Raw genomic sequence first — 24522 nt, 5'->3', positions numbered from 1 at the left:
TGATCTGCCATCATAATTAAATATATCAATGTCTGATATCATTCATAAAAATATCATGATATATTAATTAAAATACATAAATATCTGATATCATTCATAAAAATATCATGATATATCGTTCTAAATAAAAAACAAAGACTGGGTATGCTTTATCTTAGCATGGGGGCTCTGAAAATTGGCTTTGTTAAATTTTTATTCTTGCTTGGCATTCATTATCTAGCTTTCTGGTACTCAACAAACTTAGTGAATCACTGAGTATATAATTTTACACATACCTATGAATGGACAGGCATCCTGATTTTTTTTACCTTCATCTACACAAGTCTAAGTAAACCATGTGTTATTGTGGTTTATTATTGTTGTTGCTGTTGCTGTTATGGAAACTGGAACTCAAATTTTCATCAAGGCACACAAAAGAAACACATAACTGCTATATGGACTTTATGAATCCCAAATTCCTGAAAACAAAAATATTAATTATATACCAACCATTAACCTACTCAGTAGCTGTACTGTTAAATTGGTCACAGGTGTACAACAAAGCATTTGCATTTTATACTGCTTATAAATGTTACCAGAGAGCTTAAATATGACAACAAAATTGACTAACTGGAATACATCAATGAGTGAGATGACTTTTCCAAAATATTACAGCAGCTTGCTGCCATGATTACACTATATAATGAAGGTAAAACAAGCTGAGGATATTCCAAGTATGGCTTTGGTGTTTATCAAAGTTTAATGAGGAATGGTAATTGTGTAATTCATACAAAGGTCTAAATACAGCACCCCTTTTAGGCATGCTGTTCATAAGAACCATAACAGTGAACCACATTATAAATGAGGGTACACTGTACTCAGGAATGTTCTAACAAGACTGTAATAATAGAGCACAAAAACTAATAAAGACATGACATCACATTCTAAATGGTTTTCGATAGCCAACATTTAAAAAATCACATTATAAATGGTGTTCATGACTCAATATCTACAATGAAACAATTCAAGCAGCAATATTACAACGTAATTTAATCAATATGATGGCTCTCTGACCATACCATTGTCTTAAGTGAGAGAGCAGTAAATTGAGAGAATTTACAGTGAAGGACTACTGTACATTTTTAAAGGCAATACATGATCTTTTTAACAAGAGATTAAAATGTACCTCTATCAATGGAGTCCTCCTTTGATGTTTCTTCCTTTGTCTGATCATCAGCATTATGTGAAAAACATGGGCTACATGTATCTTTCTGCAGCCCTGAAAAAAATGATTACATGATATTTTTGCAATTACAGCATTTTTAAGATATACAAAGGTCATAACGCTACATTATGATAGTTGTCCTATGTTTTATTTTTATTTGGTTTTAATGACACTTTTAACACATTATTGGCTGAATTATGATGAGGAAACGAGAGCTTAGTACCTTTACCAAGAACACAATGAGGCAGAGGGTCCAGGCTGGAAAGGATGGGCATCGAATCCATAACCCTTGTATTATTAGTATACCAGCTAAGCTACTATGTTTACCCATCCAGTGATCGGAAAACTGAATACAACACTTTGGGCCTTGGACCGACATGTTGGTTAAAAGAATTCAACTAAGATAACAAGATTCAGGAGTAGACAGCAAAAATAAAAATTATGCTTTACTTTAAAATAATTTTGTGTCTAGGGTCCCTTTAACCTTTACATCAGACATGAGCAACCTATGATTCGTGGCAAGCATCTGGCCGACAACCTCGTTTTATATACTTATTTATATCATAAAGTGTGGCTTAAAAAAAAAAAAAACATTTATTCAGCTGAAGCCCTGGAGGAGTTGCACTTTCCTTCTCTATGTGGATTACAATATTACTGTATCATGGTGGTCAAGTTTGTTCCCTCAAGGGTGGCACAAAAATCCTGGACAATAATCAATACTCAAAGCAGAAGTTTTGCAAAACTGCATAACTATCACAAAACATACATTAGATATGATTTCTGAAAAATGATTTTACATTTCCAAGTCAGGTAACTCCTGTTAAAATATTGTTATTCTAACATGAGTTGACTGTACTTGTAAAAGTGTCATTTTCTGCAACAATAGATACTGCTTTACATAAAACAAAAGTCCTTTGAAGGGACTGATATTCTAATGACCAGAAAGAATTTCCATGACGAAAGACAATGCCATTTCTTCCTTTAAACTGGTGAGTGTTCAAACAATATGTGTTATTCTGCAGCAATAACAAAATTTTCAAATTCACTGCTTTCGATATCAGATTGGCACAATTTTATATTAGGATTAATAATACACAATTAAGATCAAAAATACATCATACAAAGTCTTCTGATAGATACATCTTGTTAATATGACTTTCCATGTGGGATAAACAGGCAACTAGACACCGTAAGAAGTCCAGGACATCTAGGAAAGAAGTCAAAATGTAGAGGCCATATTGCAGGTTGCATCATCACCATTTTCATTTATGACTAAATTTACATTATAAGTTAAAACTGCATGTTGATACAACTTTCCAGCTAGAAGGAGTGATAACAAGATTTTCAAGATGGCAACTGTGAAGGCCATACTGGATGTGTGAGCATCATCATGTTCATTTAGGGCCAACTACAGTACGCACATTGTGGATTATGGATTCCTCGTTTCCATGGTGAAATTTAATCAGTCCATGCTATTTCCATCACAAATCAGATACAGTGCTAATCATGAGTGTCCATTTCAAGAGTCATAGTGAATGGAATTATTTTTATTGCGCCAATTAGAAAGTCACAGCAATATCATTAAGTAATAGTGAACATCCATTATACCATGTGGAACTGACCTGTTGGATAAGCTAGAGGAGACAGTTGCATATTGCTATTAATGCTCTTTTAAACATAATGCTGTTTAATATCCAAAGACTTACTGATTAAAACACATTCATATATGGGTATTGTGCAAAAGGACAAATAGACTTCTGAGCAGATAAACCTGAGAATAATGTTGTTATTTGGTTCACAAAATATAACATACTTAATGATAGTAATTTTAATGTGTGTGTACGAGAGAGAGACGCTGCTGATAAACAAACTAAAAGAAATAACACGTAAATGTTAGAAGGTTTCTTTGTGCTATTTAGATAAAAAGAGCAAAAGCTGTTGTGATTTATTTTTTAATTCTCACTGTCACATTTAAATTGTTTGTTTCACATTAGAGGCTGACCGAAACTAAATTTCCGGTTTTGGCCGAAAACGAAACCAGACCGAAAGTTATAAATTGACTTTCAGCCGAAACCGAAGCCAAAACCGCACTTTGACTACATCTTCGGCCGAAACCGAAACCGAAAGATAAACCGAAGCTGCCGAACACAAGATTTATTAAATAGACCTGGGTCATGATGCAATGCTAAACTTCAATAACTGAGCAGGGTAACATATCGACAACGATCAAGTCCATGATGCACTTATCAATTCTCTGAACTGCAATGTGATCATCAGGCCAGACCATTCTGCTCTCGACCATTGATGTCAAGGACGTCTGCACAAAATGTGTTAATACATGTTTAGTCGCTTTCTCTTCCATCATCATCTTTTTCGAGGCACGTTCTGCTCCGTCGTTCATGGACCTCTTGAGATACGTACCATGGAGCTCCTTGTGGCAGCTGGCCAGATGACCATTCAAGCCTGAAACTGCCTGAAATCTTGGTTTATCGCTGCTAAGTGATAACAGTTTGTTGCATTCTTTTTGTGAAGTAATCCCATACTGCATTTTTCGACATTCATTGCGGTGGTTAACTATTCCGTTTATTATTAACTTCAATTTTCTACTTCACACAGATTAATTCGCTACAGTTTAACTAACTGAAATTATCAATACTGTCAGACTTCGAAATCTCTGTATTCAGCACGCGAGTAGACTGAAATGCAACAGTGCCTAGAATTGCCTAGTGCCGACTGACCGGCCGACAAGCAGAGTAAGAGACGTAGCACTAGCGTTGCATTGTGTAAGTTAAGATAGATCTTCAGCTGATGACCGAAAGTCAATATCAGTTTCGGCCGAAACCGAAAGCAAACCGAAAGCTAACTTTTTGGCTTCGGCCGCAACAGAAACTATGCCGAAATAGGCCATTTGCCAACTTTCAGCACCGAAACCGAATTTCGGTCGGCCTCTATTTCACATATTCCAGCACAATCAAATATACAAATTTCTATCCAAACAAAAACCTCTACTTCACCTTCCTAGGTTTAGTACTTTTGACCGAAATATAATATCCATGTGACACATTTTCTCAGGAACAAGATGTGTTTATGTTTAACACAGACTTATTGCATTTATACAAACTCTACAAAGTATGAGATGCTGCATTCTATAACCAACAGCATAAAAATTAGAATTGCACATTTGATCATTTAGCAAGTTTAAATTGCCACATAAACAGGTGGTTGATCAAAAAGCATATCAAATATTTTCAATTGGAGATAAACATATATGTGTTATTTTCAGTTGATGCATATACAATTTCGTTGGTACAGTATATCTTTTCAATCCATACAACACAATGTGAAACTGTTCCCAAATAGCAAGCAACTATTGTTCATCAGTTTAATCACATACCTATTACAATGTGATATGACTGTCCTTTCTAAGAAGTTGATGTGAACACAACTAAAATAGTCTGTTGTCAAAGAACACGGACCAAATGTATATTTATATTGGGTTTAGCAATTAGGCCAACAATGTGAAATTATTGAAATTATGGCTAGAGTCGCCACAAAGGGTACTAATCTTTGACAACCAAAACGAAGCTTAAAGTCACATGAAGAAACTTTAGACTCTGAAGCTGAACTAAAAGCAATAAAAATGCAAGGTTAAATGCCTCAAGATATATATATATATATATATATATATATATATATATATATATATATATATATATATATATATATATATATATATATATATATATATATATATATATATATATATATATATACACAGCACAGACAAAAGGCGGGTCCAGTTAGTAAGTGAAAATGGGGGAATTTGTTTTCACTTCTCCATAATACAATAGGAGCTAATAACTTCTGGACATCCATCTTTTCATTATCATCATCTTTTGCAGTTCAAATGAAATGTCAATTATTACTTAGATTTAGTTGTAAACTGGGTATCTGTGGTAGATAAAACTGTATTTACTGTATAATAAACTACCCCTATTTTAGCTTTAATATAATTGGAATTTCTTCATGTTCATATAATTTTGTTTTCCTTGTTTAACGTCTACTGTACACATCATATATATCAATAGTGTCTTGTATGTTGCCCAAAGATGTCAAGCCATGTTTGCTATGGCTATAAAATATAGCATATGTCTTGTATGTTGCCCAAAGATGTCAAGCCATGTGTTTGCCAAGGCTATACAATCCATCATATCATGTCTTGTATGTTGCCCAAAGATGTCAAGCCATGTGTTTGCCAAGGCTATACAATCCATCATATCATGTCTTGTATGTTGCCCAAAGATGTCAAGCCATGTGTTTGCCAAGGCTATACAATCCATCATATCATGTCTTGTATGTTGCCCAAAGATGTCAAGCCATGTGTTTGCCAAGGTTATAAAATCCATCATATCATGTCTTTTATGTTACCCAAAGATATCAAGCCATGTGTTTGCCAAGGCTATAAAATCCATATCATGTCTTGTATGTTACCCAAAGATGTCAAGCCATGTATTTGCCAAAGCTATAAAATCTCTCATATCATGTCTTGTATGTTGCCCAAAGATATCAAGCCATGTGTTTGCCAAGGCTATAAATTCCATATCATGTCTTGTATGTTACCCAAAGATGTCAAGCCATGTGTTTGCCAAGGCTATAAAATCCATCATATCATGTCTTGTATGTTGCCCAAAGATGTCAAGCCATGTGTTTGCCAAGGCTATACAATCCATCATATCATGTCTTGTATGTTGCCCAAAGATGTCAAGCCATGTGTTTGCCAAGGCTATACAATCCATCATATCATGTCTTGTATGTTGCCCAAAGATGTCAAGCCATGTGTTTGCCAAGGTTATAAAATCCATCATATCATGTCTTTTATGTTACCCAAAGATATCAAGCCATGTGTTTGCCAAGGCTATAAAATCCATATCATGTCTTGTATGTTACCCAAAGATGTCAAGCCATGTGTTTGCCAAGGCTATAAAATCCATCATATCATGTCTTGTATGTTGTCCAAAGATGTCAAGCCATGTATTTGCCAAGGCTATAAAATCTCTCATCTCATGTCTTGTATGTTGCCCAAAGATATCAAGCCATGTGTTTGCCAAGGCTATAAAATACATCATATCATGTCTCGTATATTGCCCAAAGATGTCAAGCCATGTATTTGACAAAGCTATAAAATCTCTCATATCATGTCTTGTATGTTACCCAAAGATATCAAGCCATGTGTTTGCCAAGGCTATAAAATCCATATCATGTCTTGTATGTTACCCAAAGATGTCAAGCCATGTGTTTGCCAAGGCTATAAAATCCATCATATCATGTCCTGTATGTTGTCCAAAGATGTCAAGCCATGTATTAGCCAAGGCTATAAAATCCATCATATCATGTCTTGTATGTTGTCCAAAGATGTCAAGCCATGTATTTGCCAAGGCTATAAAATCTCTCATATCATGTCTTGTATGTTGCCCAAAGATATCAAGCCATGTGTTTGCCAAGGCTATAAAATACATCATATCATGTCTTGTATGTTGCCCAAAGATGTCAAGCCATGTATTTGCCAAGGCTATAAAATCTCTCATATCATGTCTTGTATGTTGCCCAAAGATATCAAGCCATGTGTTTGCCAAGGCTATAAAATACATCATATCATGTCTTGTATGTTGCCCAAAGATGTCAAGCCATGTATTTGCCAAAGCTATAAAATCTCTCATATCATGTCTTGTATGTTGCCCAAGGATATCAAGCCATGTGTTTGCCAAGGCTATAAAATACATCATATCATGTCTTGTATGTTGCCCAAAGATGTCAAGCAATGTATTTGCCAAAGCTATAAAATCTCTCATATCATGTCTTGTATGTTGCCCAAAGATGTCAAGCATTGTGTTTGCCAAGGCTATAAAATGTATCTCTAATTGCACTGATTGCTATTAATATGTGGCTCTTTATTTTAATGGCTTTATAGAACTACTTTATCAATTCAGAACTGAAGGTGGATGAGGTCTTGGCTTCAAAGGATGTAAGTCTCCATTAGTTCCTGTTTATTGTGAACCTTTTATATTAATTCTAAGGTTATCACAAATTTTGTCACTAAGTTCAGTTTGAATATTGCAGCAATGCTGGCTTTATTGACTTTCAACTTATTAAAATGTTTGAAGCTTTAAATTCATATATGTTAATAATGACCACATTGGTCTAAAAAACTAGAATAATACGAAAATATGAAAAGCACACTAATAGCCAGTCAAAAACCAAATTAATTATATGAATTCTTTTTAAATAGAAAATGAATTGCTAAGCAGCAATTTACTTGTTTACTAAATCTAAATGAAAAGCAGTACCAAAATTTTATATCAAAATTTTTCAGTAGACAAATTCCATAAGATTATTGCAAAACAATAAATGCATAATCTCTAATGATCAACGTCTGTTTCTGAGTTTGTGATAAATGTTACTTCTACTAACAGTTCAAAGTTACTTTGCATAATCTCCCCCTTTCTTATGTTTGCATATAATAAATCATATTTTATTACAAAGAAAGATGCATCTTTCAAAAAAGAAAGCCTGTAGTGTAACAGACCTTTCATAAGCATGCCATAGCTATATGATGCCATGATAGGCATATTACATTCACTGTATCAGACGATTAATGGAGAAAATAAAGATGTGTGGTTTGTTTCATATACCACTAGAAAACACTTTTACACAAAAATATCACAACCTAATCTTACTGTGTTTCTCAGTCATTATTGCAAGTGAAAAATTCATTTTTTCTACACAAAATACTTTCATTCATCTGTACTACAAATAACATCAATGTTCGACTCCTTCCTGACTAACCATTATTTACAAGCCTAGCATCATACTTCAATGTAAAAATGTCACTCCTCTGCAGGTGCTTGATTACAGATTCACCCAAAAGGTGACAAAGTCTTTTTTTCTCATGAAATTCATTCTTTATGCCAAGAACAGTCACTGACAGAGATCAGCATTGAATTCAGGGTAAATAAATTTGTCATTCAAATAATCAGACATTTTCTGGTATATCTTGTTTTGTATTGTCAATATACAATGCCATGTTATTCCTACCAAATAAACCTGCAAATGAATAAATAACATACATGTCATAACCCTTGTATTTCATTGTTCATACATGTATGCTAAACATGTAAATAGTATGGCATTCATTTGTAAACAAAAACTGGTCATAATTATTAAAGTTTATTTTCATTTTTTTCATTTTGTTTCCCCACATATTTCTGACATTCATTCTATTTGATAAATTTAACGAAGATGTCTACTTGATACAAACTTTTTTCATATCTTATCTTAAGGATGAATGCAATAAATGATAACTGTCTTACATGAACATTTTATGCATCTGTCATAAAATGGGTTTTTTGTCCCTTCTAAGTACAGTATAATGCTTTCACTAATTTGTCTGAAGGAGTTTTGGAAATATTATGGAAACTGAAGGATAACTAAGACAAATTAAAGCCAGCACTTTATGAAAAAAGATCAGCTTAGTTACCATTTGATACAGAACTGTATGTAACCTTAGGTATGTGTATATGATAACAAGCACATGTATTTGATTAACAGATATGTATATTGCAGCTAGGCTAATTTTCTTTGAGGATAACCAACAAATTTAAAACCTCATATTTTCCTACATTTTGTGTGTTTGTCTGCATGCATTCCTGGCTTGGCCACTGATAAATAGTATAAACGTTACCAATATATAGTTTGTGCAGGTAAAGCAGCAGGGAAGTTGAACAGACCAGCGTTTCCAGCCAAAATAAACCTTCCTACGCGAACTTTCTCCGTAGAAGCCTCAGAAAGCAGAAATAAAGCCTTCTACGGGAGCTAATTTTCATGCATTTCAGACCGAGTGCATCGGGTGGTCGCGCCGTGTGTGTTAGTAAATATAGCGTCCAGGACAGGAAAAATAAATGTCAGGGAATAATTTTTTGTGTTATTTTTTTTTGCTGCATGGTGGGGCTGCTTTTTCATGAATAAATTTGATCAAGACCAATTCGATACCGACTGCGTGGATCATGAAGATTGATCGTGATGAAACCATGTGGCGTTGCCTGAGCGCGGCTGAACAAATTTTTGAATTTGTTTATATCCATGTCGCCGTTGCACCAGGTCTGATGGATATTTCTCAACGTGTGCGTGTCTACGCCATTGAACACCGATAAAATATTACAATTGTCCCTAATCACCTTGGGAATCTGCGTATATCTCTGTGTTACGTAAATAACATCGGTGTTCTTGTGTCTGCCACGCGAGAATATCCTAGCCGGGTTGGTCTGCTTGTCCAGCATAACGTTATCGAAAACAACAAGATTATTAATATCACCGTCCAAATTCTCCACGGTTGGAGCTTCATTGATGTCTGTGATGAATTCGATTGTGCCTTCGTCGGTATTGTCGCTAAATTCCTTTAACACTTGATAACAACGTTGATCGTCCACGGATGGTGCAACCAAATACAACTTGTCCCATTTTAGCCATCGCATGATCAAATTCAATAACAATTGCGTTTTACCAGATCCCGATGGTCCAATGATTATCATTCTGATCGAATTCGGTAATACCGCATGATGTTTCACTTGTTCGCGTCGTTTCGTGGCTGAAAAATCAATTACATTCATGTTACTAAAATACATGGATCTATATTGTGTTAAGTGTCGCACACACACAGCTACGATAAATCCAACCGAAATCGTTACACGCAACAACAGGAATGCAATTGCAGAAGAATGTGAAGTTTGTAAGACGCGCAAGTTCAGGTTTGTAAAAAAAAAGGTAGAAGAACCGGAGGAGATAACGCAGCCTCCTTGACAAATCTACCTGGATTACCCTGGGCAAAATATCCCGGAGAGAAGCATCTACCAGGATACAATTATTGTGGACCCGGAACGAGACTTGATATCAGACTCGACGATAATGACCAACCATATCAAGGCGAAAATCCGGTAAACGCTATCGATAAAGCTTGTTACTACCACGATCTCGCATATCGCAGCGGAGATTTACAACAAAGGCATCTTGCTGATATCAAGCTAATTCACGCATTAGACGCGATTCCTAATAAAAGTTTCAAAGAAAAATTGGCAACTTGGCTGGTAAAAGGCGCGATGAAAGGTAAATTAGTATTCGGTGCTGGTAAATAATATGGAACAAATATATTATTCTCCGCGAGGATTCTGGCGAGGAAAATCAGCGATTGCCAAACTCGCTAAAGCCGCTAAAGTAAAACAATCCGTCGCTGAATCGTGGTTATCAAAACAGGCAATTTGGCAAATATATCTCCCTCCACCTAAAAAAATACCATACGCGAGTTTCACCGTCAGTGTCCCTAATGAGGTCCATCAAGCGGATCTTATGTTTCTTCCTCACGATACCGTCGACGGAGTCACATATAAATATGTTCTGGCCATCGTCGATATCGCTAGCAGATATAAAGAAGCAGAGCCATTATTGAATAAAACAGCAACGGAAATTGCAAAGGCATTTAACGAAATTTATTAACGATCCCCGTTAACATGGCCGAATCTTCTCCAGGTTGATCCAGGTCGAGAATTTCTTGGCGCGGTTACTTCATTGATGAAAAAAAATAATGTGAAAATCCGTCGCGGTATTGTAGGTGTTCATCACAATCAAGCTATCGTCGAAAGATTCAACAAAACGCTCGCAGAACGATTATTTGGATACCAATACGCGCGTGAATTTATTCAAGATAATCGATCTCACGATTGGGTATCAAGATTGCCTCATGTAATCAACGCGCTGAATAATGAGACGACTCGAACAATAGCAATGAAACCCGCAATTGCAATCACAAAATCGAATATACCCCTAAAGCGAAATTCCACAATTCAACCTGTACTAGGTAGCGTCACAGTCAGATATTTATATAAAGAAGGCGAGGCTGAAGGAGGCAGAAAAAGAGCGACCGACCCAACCTGGAGCGTCACAACTCACAAAATATCCGCCGTAACAAGATCGTCAGGAAGACCAGCGATTTATATCCTAGATTCGTTAGCGCCACAACGCGGATTTACCAAAGAAGAATTACAAATAGTCCCCGAAGATACTCAACTACCGCCAGCGTCACTAATGTAATTTACTCGAATTCGTCCTAGTTGAGATAATTTTCTTACTCTCGATACGGCCAAATATACTAGATTTGACCAAGAAATTCTATCATCGACGATCCAAACTTGTCCATCTACGGTCAATCCTTGCGACGAGTGTATCGTTGTTGCGTAACCTAATTTCCACGGTGATTTTTCTGCATTTAACGCTTCATTAATAAGGTTGATATCAACAAAGATAATATCATTCAGGACCAAGTTTTTTTCCTTTCCACATGGCAAAGTAACGTTGATATTTTGTCGCCTAGTATTAGCGGGCCTATAGCATAACAGTACCTGCAGCGTTGGAAATTTCTCACAATGCAGCTTGAATAACATTTCCTGAATAATATCACGAATAATTTTTCTACTAGCAACGATCAGATGATCAGGACGCCACAAATTTAGAAAATTGCTCATCGGAGTCTCGTCGATTATTTTCCTCATGACGTCACATTGAATCTTGTTTGGTTGTAATCGAATTAATTTTTTAAACTCGGTCAACAAAATATCTGTCGATCTATAATCAGCGTCGATTTCCTCGTAATAGTCAACGAAACTTCTGAGCCATTCGTGAGGCGATTCACCATCGATAGGGTTAGGTTGGCCATGATCGCCGCACATTATTACGGCGGTATTTTTCCCTCCCAGCCAAGCTAATATCAATTTTAATATATCTAAATTCACCGTGCAAATCTCATCAAATATTATGATCTTGTTGATATATTTATCGCCCATGCGTGCCGAGTCCCATGATCCACCGCTGTATTTGAAATAGCTATGATACGTGCAAGAATTAACACCGCGCTGCTTTATTTCTCGCGCTAATCTATGTGTCAGAGTCAATACGATCATATCGGAGTTCGCAAATAAGTTTATTACTCGCGTTGTTTTACCGCTACCGCCAGGCCCATTTAGGTAAACAAATTTGCTGCGTGAAACTGGATCGAACGCAGATGCGGCCGCCGAAGATTCTCCAAATTTACCTTGATGAAATTCATCGCAATCTTCGACATCGGCGTCTTCACAATAATCTAGGATATCCTCGTTTTTTATTCTCCAGGTTCCCCATGAGCTACCATCGGTGATTAAATTTTCCAACCTATCTTGGTATTTTTTATCTATATAAAACGAATCCATCGCGACCCTTACTGCGATATCAGAAAATTTATTTATCATCGAGAGTAAATTTATACTTACATAGGCGAGCATCGATGATCGCAAATGCGTATATTGCGCTGATTCTCCATCGAGATAGCTAATTACGGTACCTAACTTTGCTCCATCAATAATAATATTCTCTCTGTTACAAAATATTCCTCGTGATACCGTATCGGCGATTATAAAATCCATCTCCGCATCGTTGATAAACAACCTAGCGTGTCGATGTTTGTGATCAACGGATCCACCTTGAGTAAATTTACCAATTATTTTTCTTCCGATATCTTTCGCGTTAACACAGTATGTCGGTAGCCACACGTTGGTCTGTTTTCTGTAGGATATAATCGCCTCGCTCACCGTCAACGATACTAACATCGACGAATCTAGCATATATCTCAATAATACCGTAGGAACCCAACGGCGCTGAGATAAATGTCTGCGGAACCAAATATAGCAAATTTTATGTAAATTTTCAGCAAACTCGAACGACGTAACACAAGTGAATCCTGTCATGATAAAATCAGGCAACGGTCCGTTAATTGCTACTCTTGTCATCTCGCTGGTAGGATGGCCGAATTTAGCAAAATAATCGGCACAATTGCCATATCCAAGGAAACTTCCAGGATAACACGCGCTCATGTCAACGGAGATCATATCTTCGAAATCGTATTTGGTATTCCACAAACCACCATGGCCGTATTCGATACAGCTAAGTTGAATATCAGCGAGATATTCGTTTCTCGTAGGCTTCCACGAGTTTTTCTCTCTAGCAGCGTGAGCGGCCACAGACGGAACTGTAAAGCAATTCGTTAGCAACTGGTCGGGATTCGACGAATATTTCACCGCAAGTTTTCTCATCGACTCGTGTAATATTTCGTCTCTGTAAATATCGCCACATGGCAAAATAAACTGATCATATCTTTCTTCACTCGAGAATAACCATATTGATATTGGATCAGATGCACTTAATTTTTTGATAAATCTGAACATGGAATCGGAATTATCTTTCGCGGCATCTATAGGATAAAATTTGACCATGCGTTCCCGCGGAAATATCATCACCGATGGTGACCACGCGTGGAAATTGTGATCGACAATCTCGATTGGCGCTCCTCGAGATCTATACGGCGACGAGTATAATATTTCTCCCGATAATGTTTTCACCGTAATTGGAAATTTAAGATTTTTACTCAACACAGCTACATCGTCCACAGATGCACCATTAGCAACGGTCCTTGCCCACGCGTTAATTTTATCTAGCCTTAATTGTGTTAAACCAGATCCACGTCGAGCGTTTTTCATGTGCTCGATAACACGCTCAGCCACGCAATTTATCATTGGTGATTCTTTCATCGCGGGTAGATTTTTCACATCCGGATTATTATTTAGCCGATAAATTCCATAAACGACTGCACTAGCTGGATAGGATCTAGCATAATAAGGGCCATCGATTCCAAGTAACAACCCAGGCTTAGAATTTGTATCGAGAATAACGTTTTTCTTACCGCCACGCACTGGATCTCGTTTATCGCGAATAATCCAGGTATCGTCAGGCATTTGTGCGATAAATTTTATTCCAAAGTTAAATCGCTCTTCTTTGTGTTCGGTTTTTATGTGCTCGATTATTTTCTTAGCTCGCTCCAGATTCATCGTAGCATCAACAGAATTCGTTTTCCAGGTCGACCAAGTGTGAACCGCTCCATCGTCGAAGAATTCTTTTTTCGCTCGGTCAACTTCAGGTATAATATATTCTGCCTCATCAAGATCAAATGCGTCCATGATTATATTTTAGGCATATGTTTAAATTATAATGCATTGCAAATGGATACTAATCGGTTCAACAAATAATTGTGACAAATCCTGCAGAGGCGATTATTGCAGCGCTCACATACATGCGATTCGGCATGGTAGCAAAGGACCACAGCGATGTTTAGTTTGTCAAGTTGGCACGCGAGGGAAAACTCGGTTGTGTTTGGCTTGTGGAGGAAAGAATTATCGAGAATTGCGTCGGTATTACGAAAAAAAATCCTCGTCCGTGATAACATGCGAAGAAGATTATATTAATCGATTTCAAGCTAATAACGATTTAGACATATAGATTATCATATATGAACCTGAAATCAGAGATTCCTGAATCAACAATGACACACGAGTTTAAATCTCACCCAATGATCACTGGATACGAGGCGTCGTCCGATGGTATCGTTAGAAATATTAGAACAAAGAATCGGGTCGGTAAGGTTTGTAATTCAGGTTATCTTATTTTTACCATTAACAAAAACAAAAAACGAAGATGCGCAAGTTATTTTTGTCATAAGTTTGTATTTGAATGTTTTCACGGACCAATAAAAGTCGGTCTTGTTATCGACCACATCGACGGAGATAAGCTTAACAACAAGATATTCAATCTTCGCGCGGTAACTCCAAGTGAAAATGCCAAATTTGGTAATACCGGTGGCGTACGGCGACCATCTAAGGCGGTTAAATCAGTAAATCGAGAAACAAGCGAGGAAATTGTATTCACGTCGATGAGTGCCGCTGCAAGGTATTTTAGTATTAATCCAGCATCGGTGCAACGTGCGACAGAAAAAATAATCAACGCGACGTTTTCCTACAAATTCGGCGAATGGTTCGAATTTTACTATATTCCGATAATATCCGATTAAAAATCTCAGGATTTTCTAAAATTAAATTGAAGATTACAAATATAAATATAAATGAACGAGGAGAATATAAATAACATCATCGAAGCCATCGAGGATTTAAAAAATAAAAATGTAAATTTATCTTCTGATTTGGACGCAGGTAAAATCTGGTCCGAATTTGAGACAATCGTCCAAGGAAAACTCGAATACAGGTACACGCTACCATCTGAATACAAGTTTATAAAGAAAATCCAGATTGCGATGTATCAATCACTTGCGACCGTCAGCGATGATCAAATCGAGGATTTTGTTAAATTATCAACGCTGGTAGAAAAAGTAAGGTCGAGTTTATCAGACGAGTATGAGTCAAGAAAAATTACCAGCTCGCGCGTCAGGCAGCTAAAAAAGCTGGTTGATGAGAGTAAAATTAGAAACGAAGATTCTTAAGATTCTCAAAATTAGAATTAGAATCGAAGATTCTGAGGATTCCTGATTCTTGCCACAAAAAAACCCCAAAATTTCTGATTTTTATTATTTTTTTTTATTCATTTTACTGAAATTGTGCAATTTTCTTGTTTCTGACTACCATTTACCCCAACAAATTTACGAAATTATATAAATTGCACAATTTGACGGGTATTTACCCCAGCAGATTCACGAAATTATGTAAATTGCTCAATTTGACGGGTATTTACCCCATCAAAAACATAAAATTACACAAATTTCTTAATTTCCTGATTTTTATTATTTTTTTTTATTTATTTACTGAATTAATTTATTTACTGAAATTGTGCAATTTTCTTGTTTCTGACTACCATTTACCCCATCAAAAACATAAAATTATATAAATTACTCAATTTAACGGGTATTTACCCCAACAAATTTACTAAATTATATAAATTACTCAATTTGACGGGTATTTACCCCATCAAAATTAAGAAATTTTACTAATTTTGAAACTTTTCCTGGTTTTTATTTAATTTTTTGGTCATTTTTCTCTGACGGGCAGATTTTGAAAATCTTAAGAATCTTCGATTCTATTTTTTACGATCTCACCAACAAATTGATACTAAGAGTTTCCTCGCGTATATCAAGTAAATTTCCATTCTGGTCCGTCAGTTTGAAATTTATCTTCGATAATAATCGATTGTGGCATCGCAGGTAAAACGGATTTACTGGCTCCTTTATTATCAAAATCCCGGAGAGGCGCTAGGTGAAAACGAATATAAGATAAATCCCTGCTGCACCTGCTCTGACACAGACGCATCTGCGTTATAGCTACCTTCAACGACGTCCGCGTGAAGATAAATCGCGATAACCTCCGTTATACTGACGATACCCGGCGAGATATGCCGTCCCCCTTCCGTTTGATCATTATTGTGTTTGAGAATTGATTCTGATTGTATTTTTTTAGTCCACGCGGCGTGTAATTTCGGAAATAAATCATCGATGGTATCAGTGACGGATTTTCTCATTTTATCAATGTCATAATCGGGAAATTTGAAATTTGGTAGCGTTTCCTCGGCTAATCCAAATACTCTCATGAATTTTTGTTTTTCTCCTGAATTTCTGATCAACGTGAAGCTGCTAATAGGAAGAACATAATCGGCAATTGATATATCGTCGGTTATCGCCCGAATGAACATGTCGTGATAATATTCAACATCATTCGCGAGTTGATTTAAAATCTTCACACGTCCGATAATTTCGCTGCATGAACCTGATTTATTTAAGATGCATTCATGAAAGGATTCCCGCAATAAATTTAAATGTAATTTATGTTCTTGATTAAATTCGTTGATGGTTTTTCTTATCATGATGCCTTCTATGGGGAATATTGTCCTGTTAATGTTAGTAGCGTCGAAGATTTTCACGCCGGGGGGAATTTTGGGAAGAACCAACCACGAGAGAATTCTTTCGTCCCTAAAAGTAAAAGCGAACATTAACATGTTAAATTTGTGGATATTCATGATGTTGATGGCATTGTGGATTAGAGACTTGTGTTTGATAGTTCCGTACCATCCTTCGTCGGTGATAAAATCTGATTTTTTTGGCTCCGGTAGTTCTGGAGGAGCTTCTTCGTGCCAACCTGGAATAAAAACATCTGGTTTTTTTGGTTTTGCCAGAGGTGTGATTTCGGGCCAACCTAGAACTGTCCTAATCGATGATTGGTAAATATCAATGACATATGGCGATTTTACCTCGATTATCGACGACAACGTTGGTTCGTGCGCTAATATTTTTATTCCTGGCTTAGCATCGCCGGTTATGTTTGATATTCTACTGGTAAATTCCTTATCTAGTTGCTCAATTTCGTAACTGCCTGTTGGTATGCCAACGACGATCCAATCGGGAGTTCCATCGGGACGGTTTTTATTGGCAAAAACAAGCGAATTATTCGGCGATAATCTACCAAATGATTTCGATCTAACATTGGGCCAGCTGTTATAGACGCGTAACTGTGACAGCGCAATTTCTTTAACGCTAATTGGTGTTGGAAAATCGATACTAAATTCTGGCTTGGTTGAACTTACCGATATCAGTGTTGTTATCGGCGGTGTTGTGTTTGTCACGATTTGAGCTAGTTCCGACATTATTGATATTCATTTGTTCAATCTCAGAATAGATATTTACCATCATGGAAAATTCTAGATCGGATATAACGCCGTCGTTGAGACTCTCAGAAAGCAGCGATGATAATTTCGAATACGCCTCGTTGACCTGGGATAGTTTACTCGTGTACAGAGATAATTTTTCGTTTGTGCATGAGGATATTTTTTTTGCGATAATATTGAGAACACCGGCGATTGTCGTTGTCGACGAGATTATTATCGTTGCTATGATCGGCGCGATTGTTGTTACCGCGGATAAGATTATACCTGCGCCGGCAATTATTGCGCTTACCGCGTACACAGCATTTTTTTTATTTTTGTTTGATATTCGTCGAGGAGCTTTTTTAGCGAATCCTGCCATAAACGCGCCTGATTGTATCGGTAGTCCGATGCAGTCATTTATTAGTTAACTTGCCCAATCAATTGATTGTGGAAGTTCGGATAAATATTCGAAAATTACAATATATTCAACTGTCATCTGAAACGTTCTATCTGGCGGTTCTAATGTAAACGTTTCTGTATAGTTTTCGTATATCGGAAGAATTAAAAACCCGGGATGATACTCATAAGAGTCACGAATTCTGGGTTTTACTTTGAATCTTACCGGGGAGATAAAATATATTCTATATACACCAGCAATCGAAAAAGTAAAACTAAATGTGTTATTCTCGGGAAACCATCTGTTTTTTGTTTCATTAACACAAATGGCACATAACAATCAATTTTTTCTGTTTCTACCTCCGATGGTATAATAATACGCGCTAGTTTTTTAAGATTCACTGACGATATTTTTGTGCTAATATCGCTAATTTTTGTAGCTGCGTCATTAAGTTTCGTGTTAAAATCTCGAATTTCTCCGTCGTACACCGATATGTCGATCTTTTGACGCGCCAATTCACGTACCACGTTAATATCATCGTTGATTTTAGTAATATCCTCGTTAATTTTTTTTGTTTTCTCGCTGGGATTGTCGTTTGATGTTTTATCGACCTTTTGACGCGCCAATTCACGTACCACGTTAATATCCTCGTTAATTTTGGCAATATCCTCGTTGATTTTTATTGTTTTCTCGCTGAGATCGTCGTGTAATGTTTTATCGCTTTTCTGACTCATTACGGTTTTTATCTCGGTAATATCGACGAGAACGTTAGTGATGTCGCTGTTGATTTTTCCTACCTTTTCGCTAAGATCATCGTGCGATGCTTGATCGACTTTTTTCTTTGCTAATTCGTGTGCTGCGGAGAAATTATCGCCGGATGTTTTTATATCTTCCTCGATTTTTTTACTAAATTTAGTTAAGGTATCGTCGAGTTTTTTAAGATCGTTATTTAGCCTGTTAAGTCTTTTTGTCACTCTGTCCTGAAGATCGTCGTATAATGTTTTATCGGCCTTCAGAAGCAACGTTGCTGATAACTCGTTGTCTTTTTTTTTCCACATCTGCGATATTGGCCTTCAGTGACAACTTCGCTACAAAATCGGAGATATCAGCGATGGATTTTGATACCGAATCTGATAGGTGAGTAAATTGATTAATGCGATCGTTATATTCGTCTCGCTTGATTATATCTGTTATTTTCACGTTGCTGGTTTGTAATCTTCCTTCGCGGCTCTGAAAAACAGCAACTTCGCCAGGATCTACTTCTGACAGCGATAGAAGATTATTAATATCATCCCTGGTGGCGAATTTTGATGTATCAACGTCGTCTACCTCCTTCTTCCTGTAGAGAGATCTACCGTAAATATCAACCATGATATTTATCTACGGCGTATTTAAATACGATCCTATGATACGGGTCGGATGATTTTGAAATTGCATCAAGGACATTAATTGATTCAGGACCGCATATCGGTGGATCCATTAACGTCTGCGTCGGAAGTGTCGAATACCAAATTCGAATATTTAACTTTGACACGTAATCGATAAATTCTTTTGGTGGAGCTAGTCCGTACGAGTCAAAGTAAACAACTTCGCGAGGATTAATCGCGTAGGCGACCCAATGTGTGCCAGGACCGGTATTTTAATCGAGATTTATTATTCCTGTCTCGGTGAGGTTTGGTTTTTCTGGTAGTTGATCCCGCATAAATACGCCTCTGAAAAATTTTATTTTTTTATTTTTTGCTTCGTTGAATAAATCTAAATTTGAATAGGCCGTGCTAATCTTAGGCCGGATCCGTACGGGGGGCGTCTTAGATAAAGGCCGCTTCCCTTTTTTTTACCATATCGCCCTCCCATTACTTTGTGTACTTGTTTGTCGCCTACAGCTCCGGCCGCACCTAATCCTATCGCTTTTGCAATTGCCGGAAGAGCCCCGGATAATAATCCAGGAATAGCAGCTAGGAAAGGGAAAATTCCGCCCGTTTTGACCATGTCTCTGATGGCACCTATACTAAGATTCACATGAACGCCGGAATTCGCTGATTTGGCTTTGGTGAAACGTTCACGTTGATTCTTAGTTAGCGACAGTTTGTTTAGGCCCGCCCTGAATTTGATCATTTTTCAGGGTTAATTTCACACCGCATCGCTTTGCTGTTGCTGTTTGGAGTTTTTTCATCTGACCCGGGGTCAGAGTTACGCTGACGTGTTCGTATGGCATATTAATAATCGTTTAATCTAAATTTAGAAATCTTAAAAATCTTCGATTTTAAAGTTACATTTTCTCAACAGGTGCGTCGATAATTCTCATTCTGCCACTAATTCCCTCTAGGATCATTGTTCTATCGCTGAGAATTACCGCAACTGCTTTGTGATTAAGTCCACCTGTGTTAATTCTGGCTTTGAAATGGATATCAACGACAGATTGTTTTACCAAATCGAGATGTTCCAGAGAAAAATAATAGATAGGATAAAGTTTATTAAAATCCAGCTGTGATATTTGCAATCCGGTATCGAAATTTTGATCACGACCCATGAAACTTAACAAGCGATGATACGCACGAGCCGTCGAATGACTTTCAAAATCAATTGATATTTCCTCGGATGGTTCTTGTTGGCCATTTACTCTCAACGACACATTTGTTGCTCCAATGTGATCAAATATCATGTGACTGTATAATTGATGATATCTACCGGTACGCAAAAAAGCGATAAAGATATGCCTAGGTGCAGAGGTACCCTGCTGCGATGCAATACGCCAGGTAAAATCACCATTAATATTGATAGTTGTGGAATCTGTTGTTGTTGTCAGCCATGACATGACAGATTTACCACCCTGGTTCATAAATGATAATAATTTTTCTTCCTCGATTATTGATGGAGTTATCGCTGGCATCCACAAGGTAAATTTGAGTAATTTTACTATGCCGTTATTTTGCGCGGCATCATTGGGACCTATCATGCCAGTAGCGTAATCGATAGCACCTTCTCGCCAGATAGCATCGTTGCTATTTTCCTTTCTGACAAACGTAACGGTGTGTTTTGCTCCGTAGATAATTTTCCTGAAATGCCTGCAAAATCCGAATATATGGGATAACGGAATAGCACAAGAGAATCTTCTGTTACCTGGTGTTAGCATAGACTTTCGCGTGGCAAATCCGAGATTATAATCAGGATAAGGTTTAATGATCATATCTTCGATAGCAGCGGGAGCAGCATTAGGAGCGGCGCGATCGTTGGGTTGTCTGATAAGAAACGGCCTACTTTCGGGACGATCAGAATTATCCTTGGCAAACATCATACTAGGGCCAGCTGATCTAGTAAAATCATCCGAGTATCTAGCTAGACCTATAATCATCGTTGCTAAGTCAGTATCATTGGTGATTGACTCAATTTCTCTTCCGTCAATCATGTAAGTGGCGCTCTTGAATAATGCCATAATACCGTTGTTAACAAATCCGACCCTAAAATCTGCTGCATAATTGGTACCATCCGTTTTAACAACTTCCCCGATAACTTCGATATATGCCTCAGATGGAAGAAAATATCTTGTCGTATCGTGAACTTGAATTTCCATGCGATTAGGTGTATTTGGTTCAACTGCAACGTACGAGAAATACTGAAAATCACGCACGGAGGTGTCCTTGCCTACAGGCTCGTCCATGTCGAACACTTCGTTTGACACTTGTGCGAACATTTATTATTAAGAATTTCATCTAAAACGAAGACCGCTACCCGAAATAAAACTTGTATTTGCAACTTCCTGTACTAGATCATTTATTTTTTTATTTGCTGCGTCGTTTATAACTTTACTGACATCAGCGGGCATTTCGCTGGTGCTAGGTAATTTGATAGGCTGCTTTCTTTTGCGCATTAAATTCGATATTTTACCTTTGACAACATCGAGGCCTTTACTGGCCAAATTACCAACGCCAGAAATAACAGTCTCGCCGATCTTTCCTATTGCTTTTGATGCGATTTGCTTAGCTACAGGTCCGATTTTAGGGACTATCCTTGTAACAAAACTTTTAACGATATCACCTAATCCGTTGCCGTGAATATATTTATATACAGGCAATCGAGAGTTAACTATGCGGACCTGTCTAGGTCTGCGTTGATGTTTGTGAACAATCATGTTATTTCAATTGTGTTGTTTTAATCGATGAGTTCGTCAACGAGTTCTTTGTAAATGTGGCAGTTAATAACACCGCCGCGGAATAATCGCTGGCAAATATCTGAGGCCTCGTTGATTATTTCATGAGAATTATTTCCGGCTCGCTTTCCTCCTATTAATATTTCGAGGCGAGATACATCGTTGACGACGCTGTCAGGGCAAATGGTGTATCCGCTTCCTATTTTAGGATCTTGAGGTGGAGGTGTGCTTGGTCTATAATCTGGTGGTGATGGTGTTCTTTTTCCAGGATGTTGCGGTGGTGATGATGATAATCGTTTTTTTTTTTTGCCTTTCCCTTTCTTCATTGACCTCCCGTAAAAAATCCGAATATCCGAGATCGTAGTAATTTATCGGCTTTCTTAAACTACCAAAATAAATTATCGCCGACCAATCCCCTAATCTGATTGTATCAACGAATTTTTCTCGCAAGAATAATTTTCTATTTTCTGGAATATAATTCGCAGCGACAGCTAATCTTGCAAATTTATCATCGAGCATATCGATATTGTCTTCTCTCAAATAATAATCGGCAGATTTACTATAATCAATCTCCTCTCTTGAACGAGATGCAATTTCTTCCTCAGTTAATGCTCGAACTCTCTCGTCCGCAGGTGGCTTGTAATCGCTTGGTTGAAATATTGGTTCCTGGTCGCTCTTATCTTTTTTACTTCTGGGTTTTTTCTTTTTTTCCTGAGGTTGACTTCTTTCTTTTGGTCTGGCCCCTAATTCCCGTGGTTGAAATTCTTCTTTTAACACCTGTGGTCGAAATTCAAACTCCTGTGGTTGAATATCTTCTTCTTGTGGTTGAACTTTTTCTTCAAACTCCTGTGGTTGAACATTTTCTTTTGGTTTTGTTTTTCTTCGTGAAGATTTAGGTGTTGTTCTTAGTGCTTTCGCCTGTTCTTTATTAAGCCGCGATTTTTCATCCGCACCTGCTAAAAATGTATTATAAATCGGGTCATCCTTACTTACCCGTGATTTTTCAAATTTAATTATGTATATCGTATTATACCAGGTATCACGCGATTTAATTTTTTTTAATCCCTCCGATGATAAAAAAGATTTTTTCTCACGGAAAGAATCTTCGGCAAACGCGCCAAATTTAACAAGGTCATCGGTATTTTTAACTGGTATTCTTGTTATTGTATTCCAACCATCATCGGTAAAAATTTTTTTAATTTCCTCGAGAGCAATTCTTTTTATGGTAGCTACTGGACTTTGTGCACGCGGTTGTATTTGTGCTGGCAAATCCGGTAATATTCGAGTATGTTCCTCAATATCTCTCAACACAGGAAGAATTCCACGTTTCTTGATATCCGGATCTTTCACATCACCAAGTAAGACTTTTTCGGTTGTTTCGGTAACTGGCTTTAACCATTTCGACGATATCTCGGTAATTCCAAATTCTGTGTCTTCGTGTGCTCGGACCTTTTTGTTGAATAATTCTTTTGCTGGAATACGTTTCCTTACTGCCGCTAATTGTTCTCGCGCTAATCTAGCAGAATGAGGCTCTCCAACTGTGCTAGTTTTCCGACTCATATTATTTTCAAGTATATTATTTCAATGCGACGTAAAATGGACCAAAGCAGCCCAACCATGCAACAAAAAAAATAACACAAAAAATTATTTCCTAACATTTATTTTTCCTGTCTCGAACGCTATATTTACTAACACACACGGCGCGACCAACCGATGCACTCGGTCTGAAATGCATGAAAATTAGCTCCCGTAGAAGGCGTTATTTCTGCTTTCTGAGGCTTCTACGGAGAAAGTTCTCGTAGGAAGCTTTATTTTGGCTGGAAACGCTGGTCTGTTCAACTTCCCTGCTGCTAGGTAAAGGTACGAAATTGACACCTGGCATGGTTGATTTTATGGCATTGGGTTTTCTCCCATTTGTTTGTTTAGCGTGTCAACTCGCAAAGCAATTTTTTTAAAAATCAGTGAGGGGTGACAGAACATCCACTAACGCTGAAGTAAAAAACAATGACTGAGTTTCACTAGACTGAGTGGATGTCCACTAAAAATAGGGGGAATCCACCGTGCACAGTGAATATCCATTATTCGCAGTGGACACTGAAGACTCTTCCACTATGTCTATGTCCACTGGATCAAGTGGACGATCTGTAATCCAAGATCATGCTTGTACTGTAGACATCATAAGAAATCATTTAGTAAAAACCCAATATTGATATGACCATCCATTCA

The 24522-nt window shown here is 37.3% G+C and overlaps 1 protein-coding gene across 1 annotated transcript in view; it reads right to left on the bottom strand.

Annotated features, from left to right (window-relative positions):
• LOC149800378 (uncharacterized) overlaps positions 1–24522 on the bottom strand; it is a 43322-nt gene that overhangs the window by 4939 nt on the left and 13861 nt on the right. Inside the window, exons 4-5 of the mRNA XM_089957226.1 lie at positions 1166–1258; positions 276–458 (exon numbers count right to left, since the gene is read on the bottom strand). Of these exons, the coding sequence (XP_089813352.1) occupies positions 442–458; positions 1166–1258 (110 nt within the window). The 3' untranslated portion in view covers positions 276–441. The remainder of the gene's footprint in view (positions 1–275; positions 459–1165; positions 1259–24522) is intronic.

The sequence above is a fragment of the Sinohyriopsis cumingii genome, chromosome 5, assembly GCF_028554795.1.
Source record: "Sinohyriopsis cumingii isolate HCF-2022 chromosome 5, ASM2855479v2, whole genome shotgun sequence".
Classification (NCBI taxonomy): domain Eukaryota; kingdom Metazoa; phylum Mollusca; class Bivalvia; order Unionida; family Unionidae; genus Sinohyriopsis; species Sinohyriopsis cumingii.
This window is presented reverse-complemented; position numbering and strand designations above follow the sequence as displayed.